The sequence below is a fragment of the Pygocentrus nattereri genome, chromosome 7 (assembly GCF_015220715.1).
Source record: "Pygocentrus nattereri isolate fPygNat1 chromosome 7, fPygNat1.pri, whole genome shotgun sequence".
Lineage (NCBI taxonomy): Eukaryota > Metazoa > Chordata > Actinopteri > Characiformes > Serrasalmidae > Pygocentrus > Pygocentrus nattereri.
Window position 1 is genome coordinate 9277275 of NC_051217.1, and position 26457 is coordinate 9303731.

Below are 26457 nucleotides of genomic sequence, written 5' to 3' on the forward strand. Positions count from 1 at the left end.
TTGCTCGTCTGCCCCCAGCAGAAACTTTACGCTGCCTTTGTTTCCAAGCCAGTCCGGGGCTCCATCAGAAATCGTGTGTCATCTGCCCCTGCACGTTTTATTTGAAATGACGTGTTGAGAATATCGAATTCTCAGTGCTGGCAGTCTATGTGTGGATGGTAACTCTGTCTTTCTTTCTCTTTTCTAATCTATGGGATTTTCACTACAGGGCAAAAGGGCAAGTACAGCACACGGCTTTCCTCTGTCTGTTTCTGTCCATTTATGTTTCTTTTTACTTTTTTATGTTCGGTTACATTTGCATGCTTCAGTCATTTACTGTGTAAATGACTTTACAGTGTAAACTTACTTCAGCTAGGTCAAATTACATGTTTTTTTGGTTTTCTGAGTGAAAATAAGTACATATTCTTGACAGTAAACACACTTCTGCACATTTAAATGCCCAGCTATGTTTATTTGCTGAATTTAACATGTTGGGGAAAATCTGAACATAAAATATAGCCTTTGCAACATTTCTGGTGCATATTATACTTTGTTTTCACCAGTGTGTTAAGCTCAGCATACAAACACAGAAGAAATCTATATTTAAGTTCCCCATAGAGGATGTTGACATATTTCATTCGAAAATCAACAAAACATGTCATTTGGCTGGGAGTGTTCATACTTTCGCTTATGACTGTATGTGTGATGGTAACACAATTTTTTGGTTTGCATGATTATCATCTATACTAAGTATATTAAGTGCATTACTTTATGTTCCAAATGTTCTTTCACAACTCACTGTGGCTATTTTATGAACAATTTATTTGTTTATTTTGGACATTGCTCTGCATTTATGTGAGGTTGTTGGTGTTGAGTTTTACGGCGGTGACATTTGACGTTGTGAACCCACTGTTCCTTTCTCTGCAGTCTCTGAGACTATGCAAGTGGAGAAATTTGAGGAGTTTGGCTACACCTTTATTGCGCCCAGGTAGGTCACACACTCAGGCGTGGGGAAAACCACAGACCTCCCGCAGACTTTTAGCAGTGACAGGTTTATGTGAGTAGTATCCAGACCATATTGGTCTTTGAAGGCTTGTAAATTCACACCTTTAGAACCCCCCCTTCCCCTCCCCCTCCCCCTCCGCCCCTCCTTCCTTTAACAGTAGATCTGACAGTGTCAGCAAGAGAGAAATGCACCCGATACATTGAATAAATTACTGAATATATGGACACCAGCCTTAATGTAACATCAAAGAATATAAATCTCACGGTTCGTAGAGCCAGGAAAGATCCAAACCAGGACGGCATGATAAAGACAGAATATCATATTGCAATTATTCCGCCGCATATTGTGACTGAGACGTTTGCAATATATGAAAAAGACTATTGTGAACCATTGATGTGACATAATTAAGACTACCCTCATTAAGTAGCATCTGTGATTGCACAGGATACTCACTGCACACAATAAACAATTTTATGGTTAGTGGCTCATTTGCATATTACAGCCTTCTGCAACATCAATATTACATCAGTATTGCAGTAACGATTAACAGACCACATATAGCATAACATCCTTTTTCTCTTGCTCTTCTTTATACTGTAATGTCTTTTGTAGGGAATTTTGCCAGGACCTGAAATTCTCTATGAACAACACCCAGTTCCTCATAGATTTCAACGAGTACATTGACAAGAGAACACCCAGCGACCCCATGTGTAAGTGCATTCTTTAGCAACCACCATAAACCTACAGAACTCCTGAAAATGGCAAATATAAATCAAATTCAAGGAAAAAATATGGGGGACAAAACCAATATAAAGTCTCTAAACAAAGTGTGTGGCTATGACAAGCCACCAGAACAGCTTCAGTGCCCTTTGGGATAGATTCTACAAGACTTTTGAGCTATAATTTTATTATTCCAAAAGGTATTCCCTCAGTTGCTGATTTGGTAATTGTGGTGGAGAGCGCTATCTAATGTGTCCAAGATCTCCCTTAGGTTTTCAGTTGGGTTGAGGCCTGATGATTGTGAGGACCATGAGAAAGGAATGACATAATTTTCATAGTCATCAAACCATTCAGTGACCCTTCATGCCCATTAGATGAGGTCACTGTCATCATGGAAAAGAGGACTGCCATCAGAATAGAAATGTTATGTTACAGGACAAAGTAGATACTGTATATTAAATTTGCATTGATTCGTTGTGAGTCCAAACCATGTCAGCAAAGTGCCTGCACAGCTTAACAGACCCACCAGACCCCTTTGCTCAAGGTGCCAAGCATTCAGGCCTCTACTGTTCTTTAAGTGTTACATGCACTTGTAAAGAAAATGGTGAAGGATGACTCACCATATCCTTTTTCTGACCAGTGCCAATGTTTTTAAGTGCATTTGTCTTTGAAATGAAGAGTTTATGCACTGCAGCGTTTCCATAATATCCTTCTCCATGTAGTTGTGAACATTATAAACATTCTGTCCCCCGAGAAACAGCTGCTTTTCTGTTTTTCTTAAGATCTTTTACTCATACTATCTTCATGCAAAATCAAGGTCAGCTGAGTATTTTATACACAGAGCATGGAAAGATATTAATTGCTTAATAGTATCATGTAATGCACATTTTCTCCTTTTGCATATTCAGGTTTTATCCTTTAAATCTTTATCCTTTCTATTTAAGATTTAGGGCTTTGAGGATTTGGACCTCTCTGGTAGAAATGTGTAATTGCACACAACATGCAGAAAAGCATTTTCTAATGTCGGTTATGCTTCAGACCGCTTTCCTGAGCCTGTAAATCAGTGTTCAAAGAGAACTTAGTCAAAAAACAGTGTTCAAAGAGAACTTAGTCAAATCTTAGTGTAGGATGTGTCTTCCAAGGATGCAAGTGACTCTATCTGTGATTGTATCACAGAGGCCAACATCATGATAATGATCAGCAAATTATATATATACAACCCTAATAAATATGAAGTAGATATCACACCAGTCCAGTCCTATAGACGTAAATAACCAGTGTTGATCCTAAGAAATACTCATCGAAACCCAAATTTAATCATCCTTCAAAGCTTGATGCTTAAATGACATCACGCTTTATACAAGCACTCTGTGAAATCATGATCAAAGCTCTGATACATTGAGCCCTTTAGAGGGCCTCATATGGACCTAAAGTAAATAAATCGATGCATGATCTCATGCTGAGATGAGAGTCCTCTCTCTTTTAGCTGCTGACTCAGGTGCTTTCCCACTCATGCAGTGTCATTGTGTGTCTTACTCACTTTCTATAAAGGTGACCCCTGAGTAGACCAATTGAAATCTGGCTCAGTAATTGATTAGTGTGGTCTGGGATGGTCAGTGAGTCACTACTAACCCATAAAAGATTCATACTACTGGGGATCTGGTGTCTCATGCACAAATACAGAGACATGCACTACCAAAGTTTGGAATCAGTGTTTACAATGATGTAAAACCAATTTGATTGGAGGTAACTGTATAACATCATTATGCCATGTTAGTCCTGTTGCTGTTTCAGGGGTTTCAAATAATTTGTATAAACCTAGTAAGATGTGTCCTAAATGCTAAACAGTGCATGCTTCCATACTGAGTGAAAAAGTTGTGTAATAAAATTAATATTCAAATTTCATCATATTTCAGAAGTTTCAAATCTCAAGATGACATTAAAGTTAGATAAACATAGTATATTTATTCATTTTATTCACTTCTGGTTCACTAGATTATTGGAATACTGAATAAAACATCTAAAACACCTTTTGCCAAAATGTTTGCAACCTTTAACTCCACCCTGTGTAAGTTATTATTGTATATTATATAATAAAAGTCAAATGATTTAACCTGTGGAACAGTAATGCACACATGTCCATGACATAGGTTCAGTATTTGCCTCTAGGTTTAAATCAGAGCAAAACAAATCTGTCTTGTAGCCAGTAAGTGCCAGTAAATCTGAGCACCACAAACAATTTGAACCATTCCCATCCATGTCTTTGCCAGGTAACGTGACTCTAGTCAACAGGCTGTTGCTGGATGCTGGGCTTACAGCCGAACTGGTCAAACTCTGGAGGGAGCAGCCCATGTAAGTTAATCAGGCTGCAGCCACATTCGCCGTGTCAGTCACGTTATAGGTGTGGCACCAAAGAGCTTAAGTGTGTCAGTGCTTGAATTTGGAAATGTTTTTTGATTAACAAAATCCTACAAGAGAAATTGAGCAGGCAATACATCAAACACTGCATACAGAGCATAAAGCCCTATTTAATATCGTTCTCCTACAGATTAGAAAGCCGTCTCTTCTTCTAAAGCTCTAAACTATTTTGTCCATCACTATTAAGTACTAGCATCAAAGAGTACATCCATCTGTGTGGAGAGAAATATGTTAATCTGTACAATATGCTGGAAATACAGATTTTTTTCTGAAGCAGTAAAAAAGCCATTGTCATTGTGAGGAATGAAGCTTTTGCGTCACTGGACACAGCATTTATTTCCCCACAAGCCCACTCACTGACACACTCAACACATTCATTTAATTCTAAGTCAGTTGATGACCAGTCAGTTGATGACTGGCCTTAATGTCAGAACAGACTCCCAAACATCTTGTGTGGGTGAGCTTCCTAAAATTGTGACTCATTTATTTTGGGAAAAAAATGAAGGTTGTTTTTTGTGTTCTAGAGAAGGAGTGTTAGCCAGGTTTGTGGCTACTGATGGTGGCATCACACGGGTTTACCCGAAAAGGTGAGAAAGATCATTTGGATGTTTGTTTGTTTTGGCTATGTTGCTCACCATGTTTGATTTGCTGTTCAGTTTAGTTGAGTGTGCTCTTTCAGGGTGTGTTTTTAGGAGAGCTATTTTTTATGTTTTTTTGTGTTAATATGATGTATTATTAATCTATATATGGGGTACATATACGCTAACCATTTTATTAAATACACTTACCATGTGCAGTACTGTGCAAACGTGTTAGGCACCTAAGCAAACTGTTTCAAACAGTTAATCTATAATAAGCATTTAAAGACTATATGCCATCAGAATAAATGCAAACAGTCATGATTGCAGTAAAAACATATCTTCCAACAAGTAGTTGAGATTTTGTGACCCGGTTAGAAGAACAAAGTTCCACCACCAGCACCAGCACACCTGATTTAATTCAGTGAAGTATTGATTAGGTAAACCATGCATTGATTGATAACTACAATAGCAGTCGGCTGGCACAAGGTGATGTCTTTAAATTAACACAGTGAACATAAAGACACAAAGAACAAGTTATTCACTATTTCTTACCTTCTAGAACCTTATAATAATTGTATTTAAGATAATCCACTTGCATAAGGAAGGGGGAAGTCCAAGCAAGTTTCCAAATCTGAAGTTTAAAAGATGATTGAAAATATAGAGAAAATGAGATCCAGACTACCGTGTGAGACCTGTTAGACCACCAAAACTGTCACCATCACATAAACAAGTTACTCAGATCTGAAAAATCCCTCAGGTGTTTCTTTCCATCCTTCAACTGTCAGAAGACGACTTTAGCACTATGGGTCTGAAATGATGTGCAACTGTCAAGAAGCTGTTACTGAAGTTAATGAAGTTTTTATTACATTTAATAATAAGCATATAGTATATAATATATGTTGTAGAGGCTTCTGTGCAAATTTTTAGTAGATATGTTCTCTCCCTTTTTTCTTACGCTGAAAATTGAACTTGTACTTTGTGTCTGTTTTGATTAGTAATTAAATGAAAGTTGTGCAGTGTTTATGCACAGTGCTATACATAAAAAATAGCATATTGTATTAATGTTATTTGAATTTATTCTAATAGTAGTAAACACCCTACCTGCCCAAATACATAGTTTTATGCTCAGATGCATAAAACTCACACATTACCATATCTACACTCATTTTCTCATCTGCTTCTCTGTGTAATTTGTTAGCTCCCCATTACCCCATCCATCAGTGGTCAGTACTGAGCAGGTATTATTTGGGTGGTCGTCCATTCGGCTCTACAGTGACACTGACTTGGTGGTGGTGCTGGTGGTGTGTGTGTGTGTGTGTGTGTGTGTGTGTGTGTGTTGTGAGTGGAATTTTTAAATGTTGATGAATGTGGTGAAAGGCACAGATTACTCTGTCACTGCTGACCTATAGTTGTAACTATTCTATAGTCTACAGCCTATAATTGTATAACTACAAAAAGCAGTTGTATGGTAAACAGACCTGATAAAATGAACAAGTGTAGAACAATAAACTTTAGTGTATTTAGTGTGCCTAATAAAGTGGACAGAGAGTGTATTTAGAGAATTAGACAGAAAGAATTTCTGGTACAGGATCACTGATGAGAGCTATGCTCCATGTGCTGAATTGCCACAGGCTCACTCTCTCTCTCTCTCTCTCTCTCTCTCTCTCTCTCTCTCTCTCTCTCTCTCTTTCACTCTCTCTCACTCTCATTAACTGCACTATATAACAGTGTCTGAGTTCATAAAGCTGATCCTGTGGTTTACAAGTTTCAGCACAGCTCTTGCAGGGTTTTGAGTCATTTTAGCTGTCATTATTAGCTGCTCTGAGACAAAAGGAGTGATAAACACGTCTCTGCTGAGAATAGTCTGTCAGACTGTAATTAATCATTGCGGCGTAGTCCGGATACATTGTTTTGGGTGCAACATTCCACTGAAATTAGGTTGTTTTGAGTTAATAATCTAGCTGTTATATCTTGATTGTAACAGCCTAAAATGATTTCTGTGTGATTTTTTTAATGCTTTATAAATAATCTCTGATGTCTGTGATGGATGGTAATTTAATGAATTCATTCTAAGTTTAGATCTTTAATTACCATGGCATGTGCTCTCTCTCCCGCTCTCTCTCTCTCTCTCTCTCTCTACCTCTCTCTCTCTCTCTCTCTACCTCTCTCTCTCTCTCCCTTCCCCTTCTTCTTCACCTTTCCTCCATTATCTATCTATCTATCTGTCTATCTATCTATTAATCTATCTATCTGTCTGTCTGTCTGTCTGTCTGTCTGTCTGTCTGTCTCACAGTTCTGGAGAGGAGTGGAGTGAAAATGCTGAAACCTTTGATTCCAGCTTTTACAAGAGGAGTTTAGACAATGACATATACATCTTTACTGCCCCCTATGTCAACAGTAAGCCCCCCACACACATCTTAGGTTTACTGCAGTGTGCATAAGTGTAAGTGTGTGTGTGTGTGTGTGTGTGTGTGTGTGTGTGTGTGTGTGTGTGTGTGTGTGTGTGTGTGTGTGTGTGTGTGTGTGTGTGTGTGTGTGTACTACATTTGACCACTCCTCGGGTAGGTTTTCCATCTCTTTGGCATGCTGTTGTAAGAGCACAGCTGTTCTTCTATTTGATCCTTGCATGTGCGCGCACACACACACACACACACACACACACACACACATATACACACACTCATCTCTTTCCAAGAGAGCCTATATTGCTAAGGGAGTTCCATCGAATGAGTATTCCTCACCTGCTTGCATGTGTGGTCTGGAGCAATCACAGACATTTAGACGCAGTGCAACACATGGCTCAAAAGAGCAAGCCTAGAAACAAGAGTGCAAGGATGCGTTAAGCCTCGTTTTCAGAGATTTTATGCTGATTTGTAAAGCAGACACTGAAACCCTAACACAAATCCTTTGTGAAGGTTATGTGCACCTTTGGCAGTGTAGGTTCTAATCTGCAATCACTTTGCTGATCAGCCAAATAATGGCTTCTAGCTCTGGACCTGCAGACTGTACACCATTATATACTCAGGGTGTGTGTGTGTTTGTGCTTTTTTTTCCCTCCCTTAAACAGAGAGCAGAGAGTCCAGCTATGAGTCTGGTATTCTGGTCAGTAAAGCCGTGGAACTGGACTTCAAAGGAGTTAAACTCAAACCGGCTGGTGAGCATGTAATGGAATTACTGATGATCAGTTCATGTTTAATTCAGTTCAACTTTATATAATGTGTGTGGCCATGTATTACAGCACTGATAAGGACTTAACAAGCCTGAATGTGGTAGTAAAAGTTTGTAAATCAATTTTTCTTGTTTTCCTTTATGGAGAAGTAGAGGTTCACTGTAATGGAAATTTTGACCTGATAAGAGTAACTGATACTTAACACTTTGTTGTAGTTAATACCAATAACAACTGATAATTTTACTTTTTTTTTAATTTCACTGTTAGAAATAAGGGTGCTGTGCAGGAAAATTTTTCGTTCATTAAGTTACAAACAATGTAAAGGTCCCCTTAAAGGTACAACAGTGGTCTTAAAGTCCGACTGTGCACCTTAAATAAGTTTGTCCAGTGGAAAAGTACATATTTGTACCTTTTTATATCCTACACTGTTAGAAATAAAGGTTGTGTGCAGGTGCATTTTTCATTCATCAAGGTACAAACAATGTAAATGTGCCCTCAAAGGCACAACAGTGGTTTAAAGGTCCAATCGTGTACCTTAAATAAGTTTTTTCCAGGTGAAAAATACATATTTTTACCTTTCCATAACCGAATGTTTTAAAAGAGAACAATAAAATAAAGAGCCTGGAGACGAGACGGGGTGTGTGTGGAGTCAATCCAACTTATAAAATAGAATTTCAATAGATTATGGTGTAATTATGTTGTCTGACTTAAGGTACTGAGCTGTATCCTTGAGGGTACCACACCAGTGACAAGAGGGGTGCTGCCCCAGTGACACTTTAGTACCTTTTTTGCTGAAATTGGACCGTTCAAAAAAATAGTTCAGACTGTGTTGCCATTTTTACACCTTTTATTATTTGGTTAGAGTCATTTTTCCTACATCTTTCTTTGTTCAAGTCCTCGTATCTAACCCTGCTGGTGATCTATGTATGTAGATGAAACAAGTTTAGAACAAGGCTTTTTTATATTTTGTCCCTCACATTATTAAAACTTGAAATGGAAAATGAAAGAAACTGATAATTTATGATTTAAATGCATGTTTTGTATTAAACAATCTGTATTTTGATTTCAAACTTTTGATTTCAAAATGGGTTGAATGGAAGATACACAATTTTGATGATGGGCAACCCCACTGTAGCTATTTCTCTGGGATATAATCCTTCCTAGCTGCTTCCCTAACCTGTAACTCCACTAAAACAAAATTCAGGCTACACCACTGACACAACCTACTGCTTATACTCAAGTCCCAGGCAATACCCTGCATGGACAGACAGGCATCAGAGCATCAGTGTTTCTCCTAACACATTTTGAACATTCTGAACATTAATGTCAGTTCTCATGTACATATACGAGTGGTGCACTGATACTGCAGCCAGTCCATGTGATGTTTAACGTGTTCTTTTGCAGTGGTGGGAGTCAAACTCAATGTGTCTGCCTGGATGAACAGCTTCATGAACGCCACCATGAAGATAAACGTAAGAGAAACGGTTCCCCTTATCTGAACATGTGGAAGCCATTTAGTTACAGGCTCTGTAGGCAGACTGATATTGCAGTCTGGAAGCAGAGAAGGCTTGACTCACTCTAATAAATGATGCAAAGCCCGTTTGGTGAATTCTCAGTTTTCATCTCTCACGATTTCCTCCCTGCAGTGCAAGGATGAGATCTGCGGCTGCCTCAGGAATGATAAGGTACTGGCCAGTATGCTCAGTGCATGCTCTAGCAAGCAGAGCACTGGAGTTCTAGCACTTTTCTGGTTAGTTCAGATCGTTTCTGACCATCTCCTTTGACATGTCGTCTGTGTTTTGATCAGCACGTGGACTGTGTGATACTGGATGACGGGGGCTTCCTGCTCATGTCCAATCAGGACGAGTATATCACACAGGTCAGATGTCCAGCACTCTCACCAGTACTCTTCACAGGCAAGACAGGACATAGGGATGTTGATGATAGAAAATGATGGCAGAATTGAAGGGGTTGGTTTGGCCAAAAAACAGTGTGCACTGTTTTCCCCCTAACCCCAAACACAGCAGATCTGCCAGGACAAGTTCAAATTTATACAATTTTCCCCTTAAATTCAGTGTAATTGATCAACAAGACATGGTCAAACATATTCAGTTTTCCTCTTTTCCTGAGCAATGTAGCTAAGAAGTAAGTTATACTTATAGATAAGCTTATAATATATTTAAGTTGTGAAAACACACTCAAAACCACAAATATCACTGCTAATATGATGCAAACAAGGCTACATAATATTAGATCTATTTGTGATTTTATGCACACAAACACTTAACAAAACTGCAAAACTGGGGATGAATATGTGGTTGAGGAAGAGTGCAGTGTTCAGGAAGTAGCTCCTCCGTGGTTCGTTTAACGTGTGGCATGCATGTCACTTCACCTTTATGTCTCTTCTAGATCTCTCATTAAGTTATAAACCTAATGACCTATTCATTTATGTGATTATCTGGCACTACAGGACTCATGAATGTTTTGAGTCATGAAAATCAAACATGTTTAAAAAAATATCTGAACGCCTCAGATTACTTCAGAGCTCATTTTTACCTATGTCTCTCAATCATGTTGCTTCCAGTCAGGGCGAATCACTTAAAATCAAGGTTAAAATTGGGCTAAAAATCACAATGCAGGTCTGGATTAAATAATCACATTGAGCTGGTAAATAGATTTGCTCCCAAATATGGTTTTAGTCAGTGTATGACATGCTGTTATCTGTGAAAACAGACAAAAGAACATTGCATAGCTACATTTTTAGAGGTAGAGGCATTTTGAAGCCTGACTTGTGTCTGTTCTTTTGTCCGTTTTTGGATATAACTGTATAGATAATAGTACATTAGATCTTTAATTACTGGCAGCTTGACATCACTTGAGTTCAACTGGTGGTTATAAGTGTGCACTGCTTGCAAGCTGTTGTAGCCTCATAGCGCCACTGCAAACCTGAAGAAGAAAACATTTGGGTAAAAGGAAATATTATAAATGTGATTATTTGCCTAACTTTCATTTTAAGCCCTGGACACACACAGATATTTGGCAACAACTTTGGGGAAAAATTACAGTTACACAAGCTCAGTCGTTCACATTTTATAGTTTAATAATACAGTAATAATGCTCTCTCTCTGTCAAACACACACATGGCCTTCCGTGGCAATGAAGAAGATAAGCAAGATTGGAATGTAGATGAGATCGCATAAATTACTGCAGTGTGTGTGTCTCTGCAGTTTGACTGCAGTGCGTCATGCTCATTGCTCTCAGCTGCCTGCTTTTGCACATAAATTTTTATGCCGTTTCAAAACTCAAAATGAATTGGATCATCATGTTTTATTAATGCGGCCAGGTCTGTATGTTTCTTGCATACTGAAGGTAACTATTATGAAGGGCTCCTCAATGCTGAATAGTGATTATCTCAGATCCAAGGGTGCTCTACAAGATCTGTACATTAATGTTATTCTTAATAAATGTTATTCTTAATAAATTAAGAAAGAATAAGTCAAGCAAAAAAAGTTCAAATAAGGCATATGCAGTATTGTTCAAAAATCGGGTACTGTATATCATTTATTTAGTTTCCTGTCAACACAGCTATTAAGTACAAGGTAGTCGATTTTCAGGACATATCTCTGATTAGATTAGATATCAATAAGAAAACATGTTTCCAAAACTGGATTTCAAAACATCATTTAAAGACATAAATTAAAGACATGGGACTCCTAACAACCATGCAAGACCTGGCAGACCACTAAACAGTAAAAACAAACTTAGTAAAAACTAAAAAAAAACATTTTAGATCTAGTCAATATATCACATTGTTGTAAGAATATTATAAAATTAGTTCACTTATTTCCAGACATTTATGTCACAATGTTATCAGATAATTTTGCTTATTTCAAGCGTATTTCTAAAAACAAGCCAAACTATCTGCAATCTAGGGAGATCATTTCACAGTTTATGTAATTCAACTCAAAAAATGTAAATCATTATACAGTAGATAAGCTGAATGAACTTGTAATATTCTTACAGTGGCCTCAGAATGAGGAATATTAGATATGTTGACTAGATTTAAGATTATTACTTGCAAATATATTATTTTATGCACTGTAAACAGTACTTAAAGCTTTTATCTTTGAGAGATATAAGCTATGATCAAGCTCCAGTTTCTTCAGATCTGAAGAATTTTAATATTATATTTAATTGTTGATATTTCTGTGGACGTTTCTGGCAAATATATGTTTTCTGCTTAGTTCCTGTCACTGAAGAATGAATGCCTGGTACTTTTGGATATTTTACTGAAAATGAAATACAGAAAGTGTGGTCTCTGACTTTTGCACAGTACTGTCTGTAAAGGAAATGGCAGCATGTATATGTGAACAAAAGTGAATTGGTCTCCATACATCTGTGACAAAAGACTGTGTGGTTTATGTGAAACATAAGAAGCTGTGTGTTTGTGTGTGGACGTCCTGTTCAGATAGGACAGTTTTTCGGTGAGGTGGACCCTATACTGATGATCAGTCTGGTGAACACATCGCTCTACTCCTTTAATAAAACCTACGACTATCAGTCAGTGTGTGACCCTGAGAGGGAAAGCAAGGCTGCTGCTGGGCCCCGATCCGTCTACGTGGTAAGAAACAGTGTGTGCGCATGTTAATGTGTCTACGTCTTGCAGTATTTATGCACTTGTACAATTGCATGCACAAATCCATCAGAGTTTTATTTCTGAGTGCTTGTTTATATGTGCTCTGTTCCAGCCTACCATAGCGGATATGCTGAGTCTTGGCTGGTGGGCCTCCACTGCTGCCTGGTAAGAGGGCCTGTGTGGTTGGCTCAGTGTTATCTAATCTCATTCAACAGATAAACGCAGCTTGTGGTGAATGCACTGTATTTTTTCTCTTTTCTTCAGGTCAGTGCTACAGCACTTCCTCCTCACTCTCACTTACCCAAGTTTTCTAGAGGCAGGTACGTTTTACAGCAGACTCATTCAGTACCTCCTTCTCTTTCTGTATACAAACACCCACGACAATGTATACAAACACACTGCAGTGTGAGGATAGTACATCACCTATTTATTACATCTACCAAGTAGGAACACTTTGTGAGTTGCTAACTGTTATCTGTCTGTTGATATGCACAGTGCATTAATGGAAAGGGATCATCATAAGACCACCACTGAACACATGTTATTTGGGTGGTACAACCCCAATTCCAATGAAGTTGGGACGTTGTGTAAAACATAAATAAAAACAGAATATGATGATTTGCAAATCCTTTTCAACCTATATTCAATTGAATACACTACAAAGACAAGATATTTAATGTTCAAACAGATAAACTTTATTGTTTTTTGCAAATATTCGCTCATTTTGAATTTGATGCCTGCAACTTATTTATGTTTTACACAACGTCCCAACTTCATTGGAATTTGGGTTGTAAATCAAACTTCGCACAGCAGTGATTCCAACATGGTAGTGCGATGGTGGAGAGATGGTAGGGTGTATGGTGTTGTTATGAGTGTATCAGTTACAGCAACATTGCTGGGGTTTATAAATGCTGTACACTTACTGGCCACTTTTATAGATATACCTAGAGTACTCTGTAGACGTCTTTGCAAAGACTCTGCAAAGACCACCCTTCATTTATTTAATTTCCAGTCAAAACAATCACTAAGTACAATTAGTTCATTTATTCAGGATAGTCCACTTGCATGAAAAAGGGCAAAAGTAAAGGAAAATAAATGGAAAAACAAGTTCAGTTCAAAACTGCAAGAAAATGACAACTATACCACAAAAACTGTCACCATCTGATAACCAGTACTTAAAGCTTGTGTCTTTGTGAGACTTTGATCTTTGGAGAAAATCAAGCTCCACTCTTGCTTCAGATCTGAAAAATCTGAATTAGATTAGATGTTTGCTTCCGCTGTGAGAAGAAAACTCAATGCTCTGAGCCTGAAATGATGTATAGCTGTCAAAACGCCTTTGATGAGAAAAGAAAATAAGCAAATTTGCAAATCAAACAAAGAAGCTGATTTTACTCTTAGAACAATGGACTGACCACCCCATATCTCAACATCACTGAATGTGTTTGGGATTAGTCGGATAATGAAAAGCAGAAAATGCAACCAACTTCTAAGACTGGACTTCAGAGGTGGAAAAAGTGCAAAGGGTGGACACACTAAATACACAAAAAAACTTATATTTAACTATTGTGGCTTCTGTGTAGTTTTTTGTTAGATATGTTTTTTTTTGGACACTAAAACATGATGAATAAATTGTCCTTAATGGGCAAATTAAATAAATCACGCATGCTTTTTGCACAGTACTATTCACTGTTGCTATACTTAATAGGTGCACAGGTAGAGGCTATAGCCCTTCTTCCATGCGCAGTTTGTGTATCTAGCTTTTCATCAGTGGTTCTAACCACTAAAAGCTGGATAGCTTTGGTGGGTGGATCTTCTAAACCCAGCGGTGACAGTGAGGTGTGTAAAGAACCTGGCAGAGCTACTATGTTTGATCCATGTGTACCAGCACATCACATACTGACATGCCACTGCTCTAAGAAAGTTCAACCACCCAAATAATATTAGGTCATGGTGGTCCATAATTGTCCTTCATTGATGGATAGAGGGCTGGTAGGATACATAATAAACTGACAGCTAAGTTTATGAGTACATGTCTGTTTGTTTTCCAGCCTACTCAGAGGAGGACCTCTCAGATGCATATTCCAAAGAGAGCTGCATAACAGAGCAGACTCAGTATTTCTTTGAGAATGATAACAGGTCATTTCAAGGTGTGCTGGACTGTGGAAACTGTTCAAGGTGAGGGCTCAGTGTAAGTGTATGCGTGGTGATTGCATCTATGTCCTTTTTGTATGTGTGTTGTAAGATGATGTCATTAACCCCCCTCCACCTTTCCTGGATAATTGCTCATCCCAGTAAGCCTTCTCTCAGCGGAGTCTTTTGGATCAGGGCGGTTGTCCTGCTCTTCTTTCCTCTTTCTTTCTCCTTGCTCAGCTCACTGAGCCTCCCTCTTTTCCTCTCTCTCCACCCGAGCCCCCGTTCCATTGATGTGTCCGACATCCCGCCAGCCGTAAATCCTGCCATGGGCCGCTGTAACGGAGCTCTGGTAAAGTGAGAGGCGTCTGGAGGGTTCAGCTCGGCGCGAGCAGCGGCCTTTACGAGCCCCACGTGTGACTCTGCGGACGATAGTTTTTCTTCTATGTTAACTACTTTAGACATGTAAAGTTTAACGAGAGCCATAAAGAGAAATCCATTTGTGCGATCGCAGGTCCACGGGCCGCTCTTTCAGAGTGTGTAATTCAATCTCACCATCACACACACATCAGTGCCCCCCGTTTAGGCCTGAGGAATGCACCGCTCAGAGATGTAGAGGAATCCTGCAAAGAAAAAGGTGGAATAGTCCTAAAAATCTGAATTTCAAATCAAACACTGGAGAGGTGTTTTTAAACCCCTTAAACCCCTAGGGCCTGTAAGAGATCCTGTGGTTAATTCTTCACTCTCGTAACTACGTCATTTGCATGTTAGGTTTATAGTAGTTACTGAATAATATATAGTATAGTAAGTCTTAACCACTTAAACTTAACTGACATCCACATCCTGAGGTTTATTAGTCAGTAACTATATAGAAAACAGTGCGAATGACAGAATAATTAAGTGACTATTAAGTTACAAGAGTGAGTCACAGAAGTCTAGACAAACCAACAGGTCCATGGAGGTTAAAGGAGGTTAATAACTGTGTAATAAGCCTAGAGTGTAAGGGGTTAAAAGTAATTGTAAGCAGAGTTCTTGCAGGTTGACAGTCCATATGTAAAGTATGTTAGTCATTTCCCAAACACTGTGTACCTTGGGGTACTTTGTGTTTCAGTTGAACTTCACTAAAAATAGAGCAGAACAAACTCAGCCTCTTATATGCAATGGTGGTCTTTCATATGCAGTTGATCAGGTTATCTAAGCGCAGCTGAAGCACACCCCCCCCTCTCTCAGCCTCTCCTGCTCTCGTGAATAAAGCATTCTTCAGTGGCCAGACAGGCACGAGTGTGCTTCTGAGCGTGGAGCACCCTCATTTAGATGGCAGGATATGTAGCGTTCCTTTCTTTTCTCTGATCAGCTCGTGCTTTATGTGTGTTGCAGGTGTTTGTATGCCAGATCAGTGTTTTTGTGTGTTTGTTTTTGCACATTTTCACGACAACGGTCAGAAAACCACAGTATGCCACAGGGATACATCAGTACCAACACTGGTATTGAGTATCGACCCAATACAGCATTCGTCAACTCGTACTTGTACTCAAAAAAACACATGATGCCAACCTCTGAAAAAATGATGAACAAACAACTGAAGCTGGAAGTGAATTGGGGTGTGCTTGCACAGAGAAGAGCTACTGATGCTGTGGCAGTCGGCACTTTAAACATTCTGCCTTGGCATATTCCTTGCCATGCATGCACTGCGCAGTTGTAGCCCATTTTTAAACACGCAATTGCAGCCACTTCTCCAACATGGGTGGAGACATGTAGGCTAGCAAAACAGAGGCAAGAAAGTCATCATCTGTAATACTAAATGTTGCTGACTTTGCTGACTTGACTCTGTTAAACTGAATTGCCAGGTATAAATGTTATGTTGAATTTATTTATTTTTTTTTGTCTTTGTAAAACAGAAACACTGAATTTCCTACCACATATGTCACCAGCTGGTTTTAGTTTCAGTGCACAGTGCGACACAAGTTAGCAAAGCAACTGTACAGTTTCTCAGTGTGTTTGCTCATCCTCGGGCATGCAGCATGTTGTTTTGAACGAAATGGGTTCATTGAAAATTGTCCATAGATTGAGCTGTCTGTGGGGGTAAATTAGCCTCAGATGTGTTGAAAAACCCAGATAAGGAGTATAGTTTCAACACTCTGAGACACTTTACAGCGGTGCAGACGTGCTTCTCTGATGTGGAGCAAAGTGAAAATAAAAGATAAAATGTGTCATAACTTTTGCACAAGCCACATTTTATGTTTTGTTTTTCCAATGTGTTAAATTCAACACATGCACCCACACTCACATTTTCTAAGCTGGAAATCTGGACCACTGGTTCAATTCAACAAGTAAAGAAATGTCCATTAAAGTCTCTGTAAAGAATGTGTAATTTGGCCAGGGGTACCCAAAATTTGCATATGACTGTGTGGGTGTATGTATACACACTCACACACACATATATGTGTGTGTGGGTGGGTATGTGTACACATGTGTAGTCAGTGTTGGAACAGGAAGGTAACTTTACCAGAGAAGGAAAACAAGACTTTAACTTTTAATGGAAACTAATAGAGAAATTATTTATTCCATGTTTTTCCCAGCATTTCTATTTTTATTTCAAATTATGTCAAAAGCTGAGAGATGAGCAAAATAGAGATCCAGGGTTTTGTCCTGACAACAACAGTATATATATAATAAACATGGGGCATATGTACGACCACATGTCCTTACAATGTATAAAAACAAAGCAGGGCATGTGTGTATATTTGCGTCACCCAATGGCTACTGAGATCAGAGGTTCGTTGTGCTCCGCTGAGCGTGTTCAGCTGCAGTAAACAGTCAGTGATTACTGAGAGAGCAGGTGAGATGTAATGGTGCACTTTCACGCACACACTCAGACATAGAGTTAGTTTCTCCACACACACGGCACTACAAAGCCATGACTCACAGTTCCAAAGAGGGATAGCTGAGAGAAAACAGAGAAGGATGTTGTAAAAGAAACGCTGGTGCCTGCCCAGAAAGCCTTTCAGCGCTGACAGCGTGTAACAAGCCGCAAACCAGCACTGCTTTCCAACAGAACACGCTGATCTAAGATTACCTCCGCTAAAGACTTTAGCACATGTCCAGTATGTTAGCATGAAGAGAGCTCATAACACAGCCAGTAATGGCTTGTTTAGCAAAGAATTACCCTGACAAAAGCTTTGTATATATTCACCAATCAGCAGCTAAATGATGAGATTTGCACAAGCTTATAACATTTGCACGCTTAAGGCTGCTGGCATCTGGACCGTGACAGTGGGATAGTGTTGTTTCTCTGGATTTTCTCTCTTCTCTGCCTGATGACCGTGTGCTTTTGTGTTTCTGTGTGTCGTGGTTTTCCAGAATGTATCGTGCAGAGAAGCTCCCCAGCACTAACCTGGTGTTTCTGATCACTGATGCTAAGAGCACCTGCCTCTCCTGCGACACCAAACCTCTGAGGCAGGCTGAGCAGCCCTGTATCCTTCTTTAAAATCTGTAGAACTTTGTGTAAACACTGAGGCTGTAAAGGACTCATCAGTCTGTCTGTTGTACAGTACAGTTTATTGTTGAGTACTGCCAAGAGAGGAAAAAGTGCAGAGAAGCTGAACTCAAGTGAAATTATTCAAGTATGAATAATTTGTCAAAATCTTACTTAAAATTGAAAGTATGCAGTCATCAATGTGCTTGGGTAAAAGTCAAAATGTATCAACATTTAAACATAATGAGGTATATAAAACTTTGAAGAAAGTTTTAGGGAAATTACATATAAAAGTTTGTAGGTTTTGTTTTTAGGGGGTGGAGTGGTGTTGTGACTAATCAGTGGTAGTAGTCCTCCCACAAAGACAAATTTGCTAGAGAAAAAGTACTTTGAATGTGTAAATGAAAATGTATGAAGTAAAATGTAAGTTTTTGCTCTAGGAAATGTAATTGAGTAAAAGTACAAGTATTCTATTTCAAAAAGTACAAATCTTAAGTACTGTAAGTACAAAGTACTTTTCCACACTTGAGTACTGCAGAGTTCAGTAGCACATTCTTTATGAAATGCACACTACAGGGCAAAGGTATGGAAGCAGGCAATCGTTTAAAACATTTTTACAATTAAGTTAATTTGCCAGCAACCAAGACAAGACATCTATTGACATTTAGACGGACTAAAGATCTGTTTTCAGCTCCACTTTAGTATCTACAAATGGGGAATTAAACCAGTTTCTTCAAATTTCTGCATAATTCTGTTGTTGAGAAACAAAGTAATTCAGAGTAGTTTGATGTGAAATGCTGCATTTTAGAGAAACTTACAGACTCTGTACCTCTCCACCATGAGTGGCTTTTAAAATTACATTTCAGGCCACAACTTTCTTAAAACTATCATTGAACAATGTCTCAAGCGTCAGGCAGGGCATTCATAACCATTTCTATGAATTAACTTTTTGTGAACCACTCCAGATGTCCTATCACTGCCACTGTGAACAATTTTGACTCAGTCACTTTCTCTAGAATGGAGCAATTATCATCAAACCACTCCGAATGGCTTTGCTTACATTTAAAATATCCATGATGCAGGCAATTTGAAAAACAGGTGGACTGGTCCTTTAACAAACTATCTAGTGAAACTTGATTCTTAACAGGTTTAGAGTTAGGATTTGGACCTGGGTTAGGTTTAGAACCAGGATTAGTGTTGAGATTAGGGTTTGAGATAAAGATATGGTTAGGGTTAGGATTACAGCTAGATTTAGGACTTGGGGAAGTAAAGGTGAATTTAACAGATAGTAGTTGAATGAAGGTTAAATGCAAGGTCAGCAATTACAAATCATCTACAGAGAGCTGTTTTTGAATACACTCTATACTGGTGATCTTACTCTAACATATATGGGGAAAACCGTTCTTTGTTGAGGCCAGTCCCTAATTTTGACCAGATGTTAATTGTTGTAATATTGTAATAAAGCCCTCAAAAGCACCTGAATGTGAGAATGAGGTGGATGTGATTTAAGGGTGCAATTAAACTCTTCAGGATGATCACCAGGAGCAAAGGAGCAGAACAAATCATCCACTAGACAAAACCTTGCTGTTTATTATCTCCTGTGCTTATCTTCACAAAATTATTGCAGCTTCCAAAGTATTTGGTTAGAGTATTGCTTTCTGCCCTATGTTGGCTTCATGCTGCACATTGAACCGCACAGTTTAGAGTTGCTGATTCACTACAACTGATTTAGGTTATGAGTTATTTGCAAAGCTCTTCATTCCTTGAACAAGGAGAACTGGAGCAGGACTGTAAGATTAGAACATTGTATTACAGACGAGTTTATCTATACTGTACTTTCATAGTTACACAGATCAGAAGTAGAAAATAACAGTATGTTGATGTGCATACAGTTTTTTTGAAGAATGTTTTGCCTTAATGGTTTTCAATCAGCTACTGGACCAGACCCATGCATGCTGGCCCACAATCCACGCTACAGGAAAGGCCCAGATGTCTGTTTCGACAACAACGCTGATGTAAGTTAAACACACACAACAACAGTCACAAGACAGTGGAAAAAGAGGGCATGAGTTATTTTTGTTTGCTTTGTCTTTGGACTGATTCGTTTTTCAGTAACACATTCAGGCACATGCACAGATGGACCCCAGAGGGGGGCTTGAGTGGTACTAAGGGTTTGATATTGTTAAAAAAGATATAGCTTCATGCCAGGCTCATGAAACAGCATAGTGGATCACATAACAGCCCATAACAGTTGATTCCCTTCTTTGGCGGTAATGCTTGTGAAGAACTCTTCACACTATGTTTGCTTTCCTCTAAAACATGATAACTGTCTCTCTTTCAAAAAGAGTGTTTGCAATATGTTGCATATTAAATTATGTCTAATGCACCTTTTAATTTTTGTTTTATTTGCATTTTTTCATTGAGATGCTGCCCCCCACAAAATTGTGCACAGACCAGAATTCTGTCCTGTGTTTATTCACTTAATCATTTAAAAATGTTGTTTATCTTTTTTTAATTGTTTGCTACTGTTCCGTCATCTGTACATAATGGTTTTCTATTAAAGTGCCTTTTTTTAATATTCATTTGTGTTTTCATGCTGACTTGGCTTACTGTTTGCAACTGCATGACTTACTTTCATCTCATTTCCTTTCTTCTTAACTTGTGTTCATGCTCCACCATTGGCTGCTTATCCTTATCAGGATGAGCCCTTGTGTCCAATCAGTGCATCTTCTGCCTTGGCTTCAGCTCCATCCATCATTCTGCTGCTCTTTCTCTTTTGTGTTTGATGGTCAGTTTCATTTGCTTCATTTTAGCACATTAGAAAGGTCCTTACTAAATGCACCATATCAAATATACAAGACGTAGCATTGACATTCATAAAGCCCAACATAGCTATAGGCAAGGAGCCTAGAGTATGTGAAATGAGAAGTGAATGGCCACAAATGGGTCAGGCTGTCCCCTGCAGTTGCTCCTCTGTAAGGTAGAGGGACGGAGAATCAGGACGCCACAGCTTTCCCTCTGCTGTGGCAATAGGAAGTGGAGTTTCTGTTCTTGCCCTGAGAGATTTTCAGGGAAATAAACATAGGAAGTTCCAGATGTGTTTCCTCTCTTTTGAGGATGGTCAGCACTGATGACAAGCCTCCCTTTACTCACGCCAACACACACAGACACACATCAGCGCATATACGTACCTGATCTGAAAAGAAAATTAGATTTTGTATGGATGTACAGTAGCAAGGCTATATGATAGAATTAATTATAGAAGTACACTGCAAAAAATTATATCCTACCTAGAGAAACTGTCTATGTGTAGAAATGATAAATTATTCTGTTGGCAGGTTATTTTACTTGTTTCAAGAAATAATGCTTGAATCAGGTGAAATTACCTGCCAGTGTAATATTCCCTAAATAGACTTAAAATAGGTAAAATGTCTAGAATTAAGTTAAAGCTGCACTATGTACGTTTTTTGTTTAAACTATAAGCAGTAGCATTACTGACTTACAAGAATCCACATTAAAATTTAGCATCCACACACTGCTGGAAGTTTATAGGGCTGCACTGCTCTGTAAAGCTTGGAATAGTCACCTAAAAATCAGAGGTGTCAGGTAATACACCTGTATGTATGTTAAGACCCTTTATGTGCTAACGTCACACACACAGGCTCAAAAAGAATGTCCAGCTCGATGTTTAGGTCTTAAATGTGAAATCAACATTATACTGATGAAGATTTGATGGTTGTAGTTTCTACTTACATCCTCAGAAGACACGTCCTTTGCTGATTTCTGACTGAAATACAGTTTTGTAAAGCATCACACTAGCTTGTGTCATCAAAATAATTAAAAAATAAAATTATACATGGAAGATTTTCTAAATTAAGGGCGGCACGGTGGCGCGGTGGGTAGCGTTGTTGCCTCACAGCGAGGAGGGCCTGGGTTCGATTCCCCGGCCGGGTGACCGGGGCCCTCTCTATGTGGAGTTTGCATGTTGTCTGCGTGGGTTTCCTCCGGGTTCTCTGGTTTCCTCTCACAATCCAAAGACATGCAGTCAGGCCAATTGGACATGCTAAATTGCCCCTAGGTGTGAGTGACTGTCTGTGTCTGTCTGTCTGCCCTGCGATGGACTGGCGACCTGTCCAGGGTGTATCCTGCCTTCCGCCTGATGACCGCTGGATAGGCTCCAGCACCCCCCATGACCCTGATGGAGAAGTGGCTTAGAAAATGGATGGATTTTCTAAATTAGAAGTGTCATCAATAAAAACTGTACCTTAAACTATAAACTGTGTTTATTACTGGGGCAGTACACATAAGGATACATCTTCAAAAGTTATACTCAGGGATGTAATTGTACCATATTTCACTGCAGTTCAATTTTGTCAGTTACATTGAGGGTCTTGGCTCCAGGCTTTTTTCCCTTAAAAAGGTCGTTATCTAAGTGTACAAATATACACTCTTCCTGTGAGAAAGTGAATGTACTGTAGCTTTAAACCTCATATTAGATATACAGTTGGACCTTATGGACCATGTTGTAACTTTAAGGGTATATTTAAATTGTCTGAACCTTGGAAGCTAAAATCTACCTGGTCAGTATCCTTTTTTATGACAGTGTAAATTATAAAAATACATTTGCTCTTAAAATGGTGAGTGGTTGGGGTTAGGGTAACTTTCCGGTGGATCAAAACAAATATCCTCATAGGCCAACTTTGGGCAGCCGTCATTTCAACACCAGGCTTTTTATTAGTTTAGTAATTTCAAGTCCTTTTATCCAGTAACTATTATAAATGACTTATTTTCACTTAGAAAATTAACAAACTGTAATCTAACCAGGGGTGCCACAATTTTGCATATAACTGTTCATTGTTTATGTGTCTAAGCTATAAGTGTCACTAATGTTGTCATGTTGGCTGCAGGAGGATGCGTCTGACTGCGGTGGCGGCTGCAGTTTGACTCCCTCTCTCCTACACGTGCTGGCCCTTCAGCTACTGCTGCTCTGGCTGCTTAGTGGACCCAGAGGCTGCTCATCCTGACAAGTCCTGGCTGACTGACCACCACACAACAACAGATTGACCATTACCACAGTTAACCAGCACATAGACAACTGGATTCTTCACACATGACCAGCTGCTATAGCACCATCTTAGACCAGTGTGCAACTACAGACCGACCGCAATTATAAACGAACAGCAACACAGACACGAAAGACAGCGTCACTTACTCAGACTTGGTCATCTTTAGAAGTACACAAGTACACATACACAAAGACAAAGGTGCAAAGTGTGACACTCACATCCCAACACACTATATGCATATCTAGTGCCAGAGGCAAGCAGTAGAGCATCTGCAGAGAGAGGGACCCTCTCAGAGGCCTGCCTCATCCCAGCCAGGACACAGAAAGAGAGAGAGAGAGGCTGTTCTAGTGGAGAGATCAGAGTTAACTGGGTCAGCATCATATTCAGACACGAGTGGATTCCACCCAGGCACTTCAGGTCCTCTGGATGAAGAGAAAAAGACTATTATTCTACTAAAAGAGCTTGTCTTTTTTGAATTTTCGTCCTTTAATTTCCCTTTGAATTCACTGGAAAAAATGAATGCTGGGACTCTCATACTGCCATGCTTAAAGAGAGAGGAGGATGCTCCCAGCAAATGTAGCAGTGTGTTTCTTTTTTTGTGGTGTTTTTCTGTTTGCCTGTTATTGCTGCACTTGTTTGAAGCTTGCAGAGGGTTTGATCCTTAATCTGAATGTCTGACCTGGTCACACAGATTTGAATGAAGTGGTGTGAAGTGGCACATCACAAACTGACTGTGTGGGCAGTTTTTGTATGTAACCCAGTTGCGCATAAACTGAGCCATTCAAATGAAAATCATTTGAAAAGGATTCAGAGAACCTTTAGTGTAGGGCTTTTATTCTGGCACAAGTCAAACAAATCTATGACTCCCCTGGCTAAATTGAATGTGCTGCATATTTTTTTTGTCCAGTCTCCTGGCCCGAGCTACTGGACCATTGTGTGTTTTATTGTCTGTCATCCAGATACTTGATCTACTAGAATTGGTTCCAACATGAGTTTACCGTGATATCATATGGATGTCCATCTGAATTGCTTCCTTTGTGTGAAGCACAGATACATGCCAAACTCTGAACAATGTCCGGTTTCTCATGTCCATTATCCAGAAAGACACTTCTTTGGCCAAACCTACAGATCGCTGAAGAAACTCCCACTGCGTTTTCTCATGTATTTATTCATTTATTTATTTCATCATTCATTTATTTATTAAAATAAGATTTAAACAGATTAAAATGAGACGATTCAACAACAATCATCAAAGCTCTCAGTTGCAGTCCCCCTAATTTAAAGCAAGCGTAATGTCTGACTGTGTGAAAGCCCTGCCAGTTCTAACTGTAGAAAATAATATTGCCAGCGGCAGCATTAAATTGAGTTATTACAACCTTTCCTACTGTGTCCACAAATACAAGCACATGACTTCACTGAACTCCTCTAATGGAGCTTTTGCCATTTTTATTTGGATTAGACACATTTGTCGAGGCTGTGGTTTTGTCACACTAATAATGTTAAACAATGCTGAATGTTGCAGGTGAAAAGTTCACGTGTCAAAGTGATTGCCAAATGCGTGTGAAATATGGCATATTGAAATATACTTTTTCGTGAATCTGTAGCATAGTAGAAGGGCGTATGTGGGCGGGTGGAGACGCTGCAAACTTGGACAAGTTCGTCAGACTGTTTCCCATGAGCAAACTCACTCTTGAATGCGTCTACTGTATCATGTAGCATCATATATGCATTGCTCTTGTGAATCTCCAAAAGCTTTTTTGGAGGCTTTGTAGGTCTAGATTTCTCACCTCAGGCCTGTGGAAGATGTCATAGCATGTTTGTATTTAAACGCCTCGCTTTGAGAGGATGCGTGGTCTGACATGAGCCACGGAGAACAGTGCGTATACCCCTTGGTGCCCGGTCCAAACTCTATGTATATAGGCTACCCTGATGAAAAAGTGTATGGACACTGCATTGTTTGTCTTTCACTATGTGTGCAGTACCAACACTACATCCTATGTTGTGTCCAAAAAAGCAAATGATCACAATTCCGTGATATCTATTATAAAGCTTGAACTGAAATTTTGGCAGTGCCTATATGATTTCTCATGTTAACTTGGAAGTAAATGCTCATCGCGGGATTTCATTACATGTTTTCATGTTGTACCATTAAAGAAAAGTTTTATTGTTCCATTTGGAGACACTACACAATGTTAGGGCAGGTTACGAAAGCGTAATTTCTCTTTGTGATAAATGTCACATTTAGAGAGGAGAAAAAAAGAATATCAGCATATCTAGGGATTCCTGGGTTCCCATAACAGGATTCCACTTCACATAAGAGGAAATGATAAAGCTTTTTTGGCTGTGTTCCTGCTGTTACAGAGTACATCCACAATTCACTACAGCTCACAATGAAAGGTACTGTGTAACACTGTGAACTTGCATGTATTACTAAATGTGTCTATCCAAAAGCACCTGAGCCCCCTTATGTAAAGTGGGATCAGTAGATGTTTTTTTGTTTTGTTTTGTTTGTGTGTGTGTGTGTGTGTGTGTGTTTCTGAATGCTGCTGTCGGCTGCTGCGCTGTCCTGTTGGGCTGCTGTGTGTCCGTGCTTCGGAACGTACCACTGGTGCTGATGATGCTCGATGTGCCAGGAGGGTTCTCTCGGATCATGCTTTATTTCTAGAGTGTTTATTGAAGTTGCTCTTAATCTGCGTTTGCTGGTGTGGGGGCGTGGCCTGTGCATCTGTAGCCCCGCCTATCTTTCAGGTTGCGCTCTACAACAGTTTACTCTTTTGTGAACTCGACAAGCCTGAAAACGATTTTGTATACATTTGTACAATGTTATTAAAGAAGACAATGGAAAAAAAAAACAAAAAAATAATGTTTGTAATGAAATTCAAATGTGTTCATTCTTGTGCAAATATAATATATTCACAATAAAAGTTTATTGTTATTAAATACTGCCTTGGCTTGTTTTTAGATTGTGGTTGAAGTTGGCTAAACTTAGCTGTGTACCCCGCATGTCTGAAAGCTGGTGGAGTTATAACGTTGTAACAAATAAAATGAAAACAACCCACATCGCCTAACAGAGTAGCTAATGTTATCAGAGACATAATAGGAGGAGAAGACAGTTCGCTGAATAGGCAAGCTTATGATGCTTGGCGTGACAATATTACTGGAAGACCCACCTTTTAGCAAAAACAGCCAATCGCTGTATGTGGACACCTAACCATCACACCTTTAAGAGCACATTAGATACCCATTCCAAAACCATGGCTATTAATATGGATTTGGT

At 39.1% G+C, this 26457-nt stretch overlaps 1 protein-coding gene across 5 annotated transcripts in view; it reads left to right on the forward strand.

The window, feature by feature from the left end:
* LOC108443125 (voltage-dependent calcium channel subunit alpha-2/delta-1) overlaps positions 1-26120 on the forward strand; it is a 130448-nt gene extending 104328 nt beyond the window's left edge. For 3 of the 5 annotated variants that reach the window (XM_017723853.2, XM_017724021.2, XM_037540063.1), the window contains 17 exons: positions 209-217; positions 907-967; positions 1598-1695; positions 3976-4057; positions 4648-4710; positions 6998-7101; positions 7772-7858; positions 9278-9345; positions 9520-9558; positions 9681-9752; positions 12342-12494; positions 12622-12674; positions 12774-12829; positions 14558-14684; positions 18000-18112; positions 20047-20129; positions 23022-26120. In XM_017723853.2, coding sequence (XP_017579342.1) covers positions 209-217; positions 907-967; positions 1598-1695; positions 3976-4057; positions 4648-4710; positions 6998-7101; positions 7772-7858; positions 9278-9345; positions 9520-9558; positions 9681-9752; positions 12342-12494; positions 12622-12674; positions 12774-12829; positions 14558-14684; positions 18000-18112; positions 20047-20129; positions 23022-23138 — 1385 coding nt within the window. In that variant the 3' untranslated portion in view covers positions 23139-26120. The remainder of the gene's footprint in view (positions 1-208; positions 218-906; positions 968-1597; positions 1696-3975; positions 4058-4647; positions 4711-6997; positions 7102-7771; positions 7859-9277; positions 9346-9519; positions 9559-9680; positions 9753-12341; positions 12495-12621; positions 12675-12773; positions 12830-14557; positions 14685-17999; positions 18113-20046; positions 20130-23021) is intronic. The other 2 variants (XM_017723937.2, XM_017724105.2) reach the window with 1 other exon arrangement.
* The last annotated feature ends 337 nt before the right edge of the window (positions 26121-26457 follow it).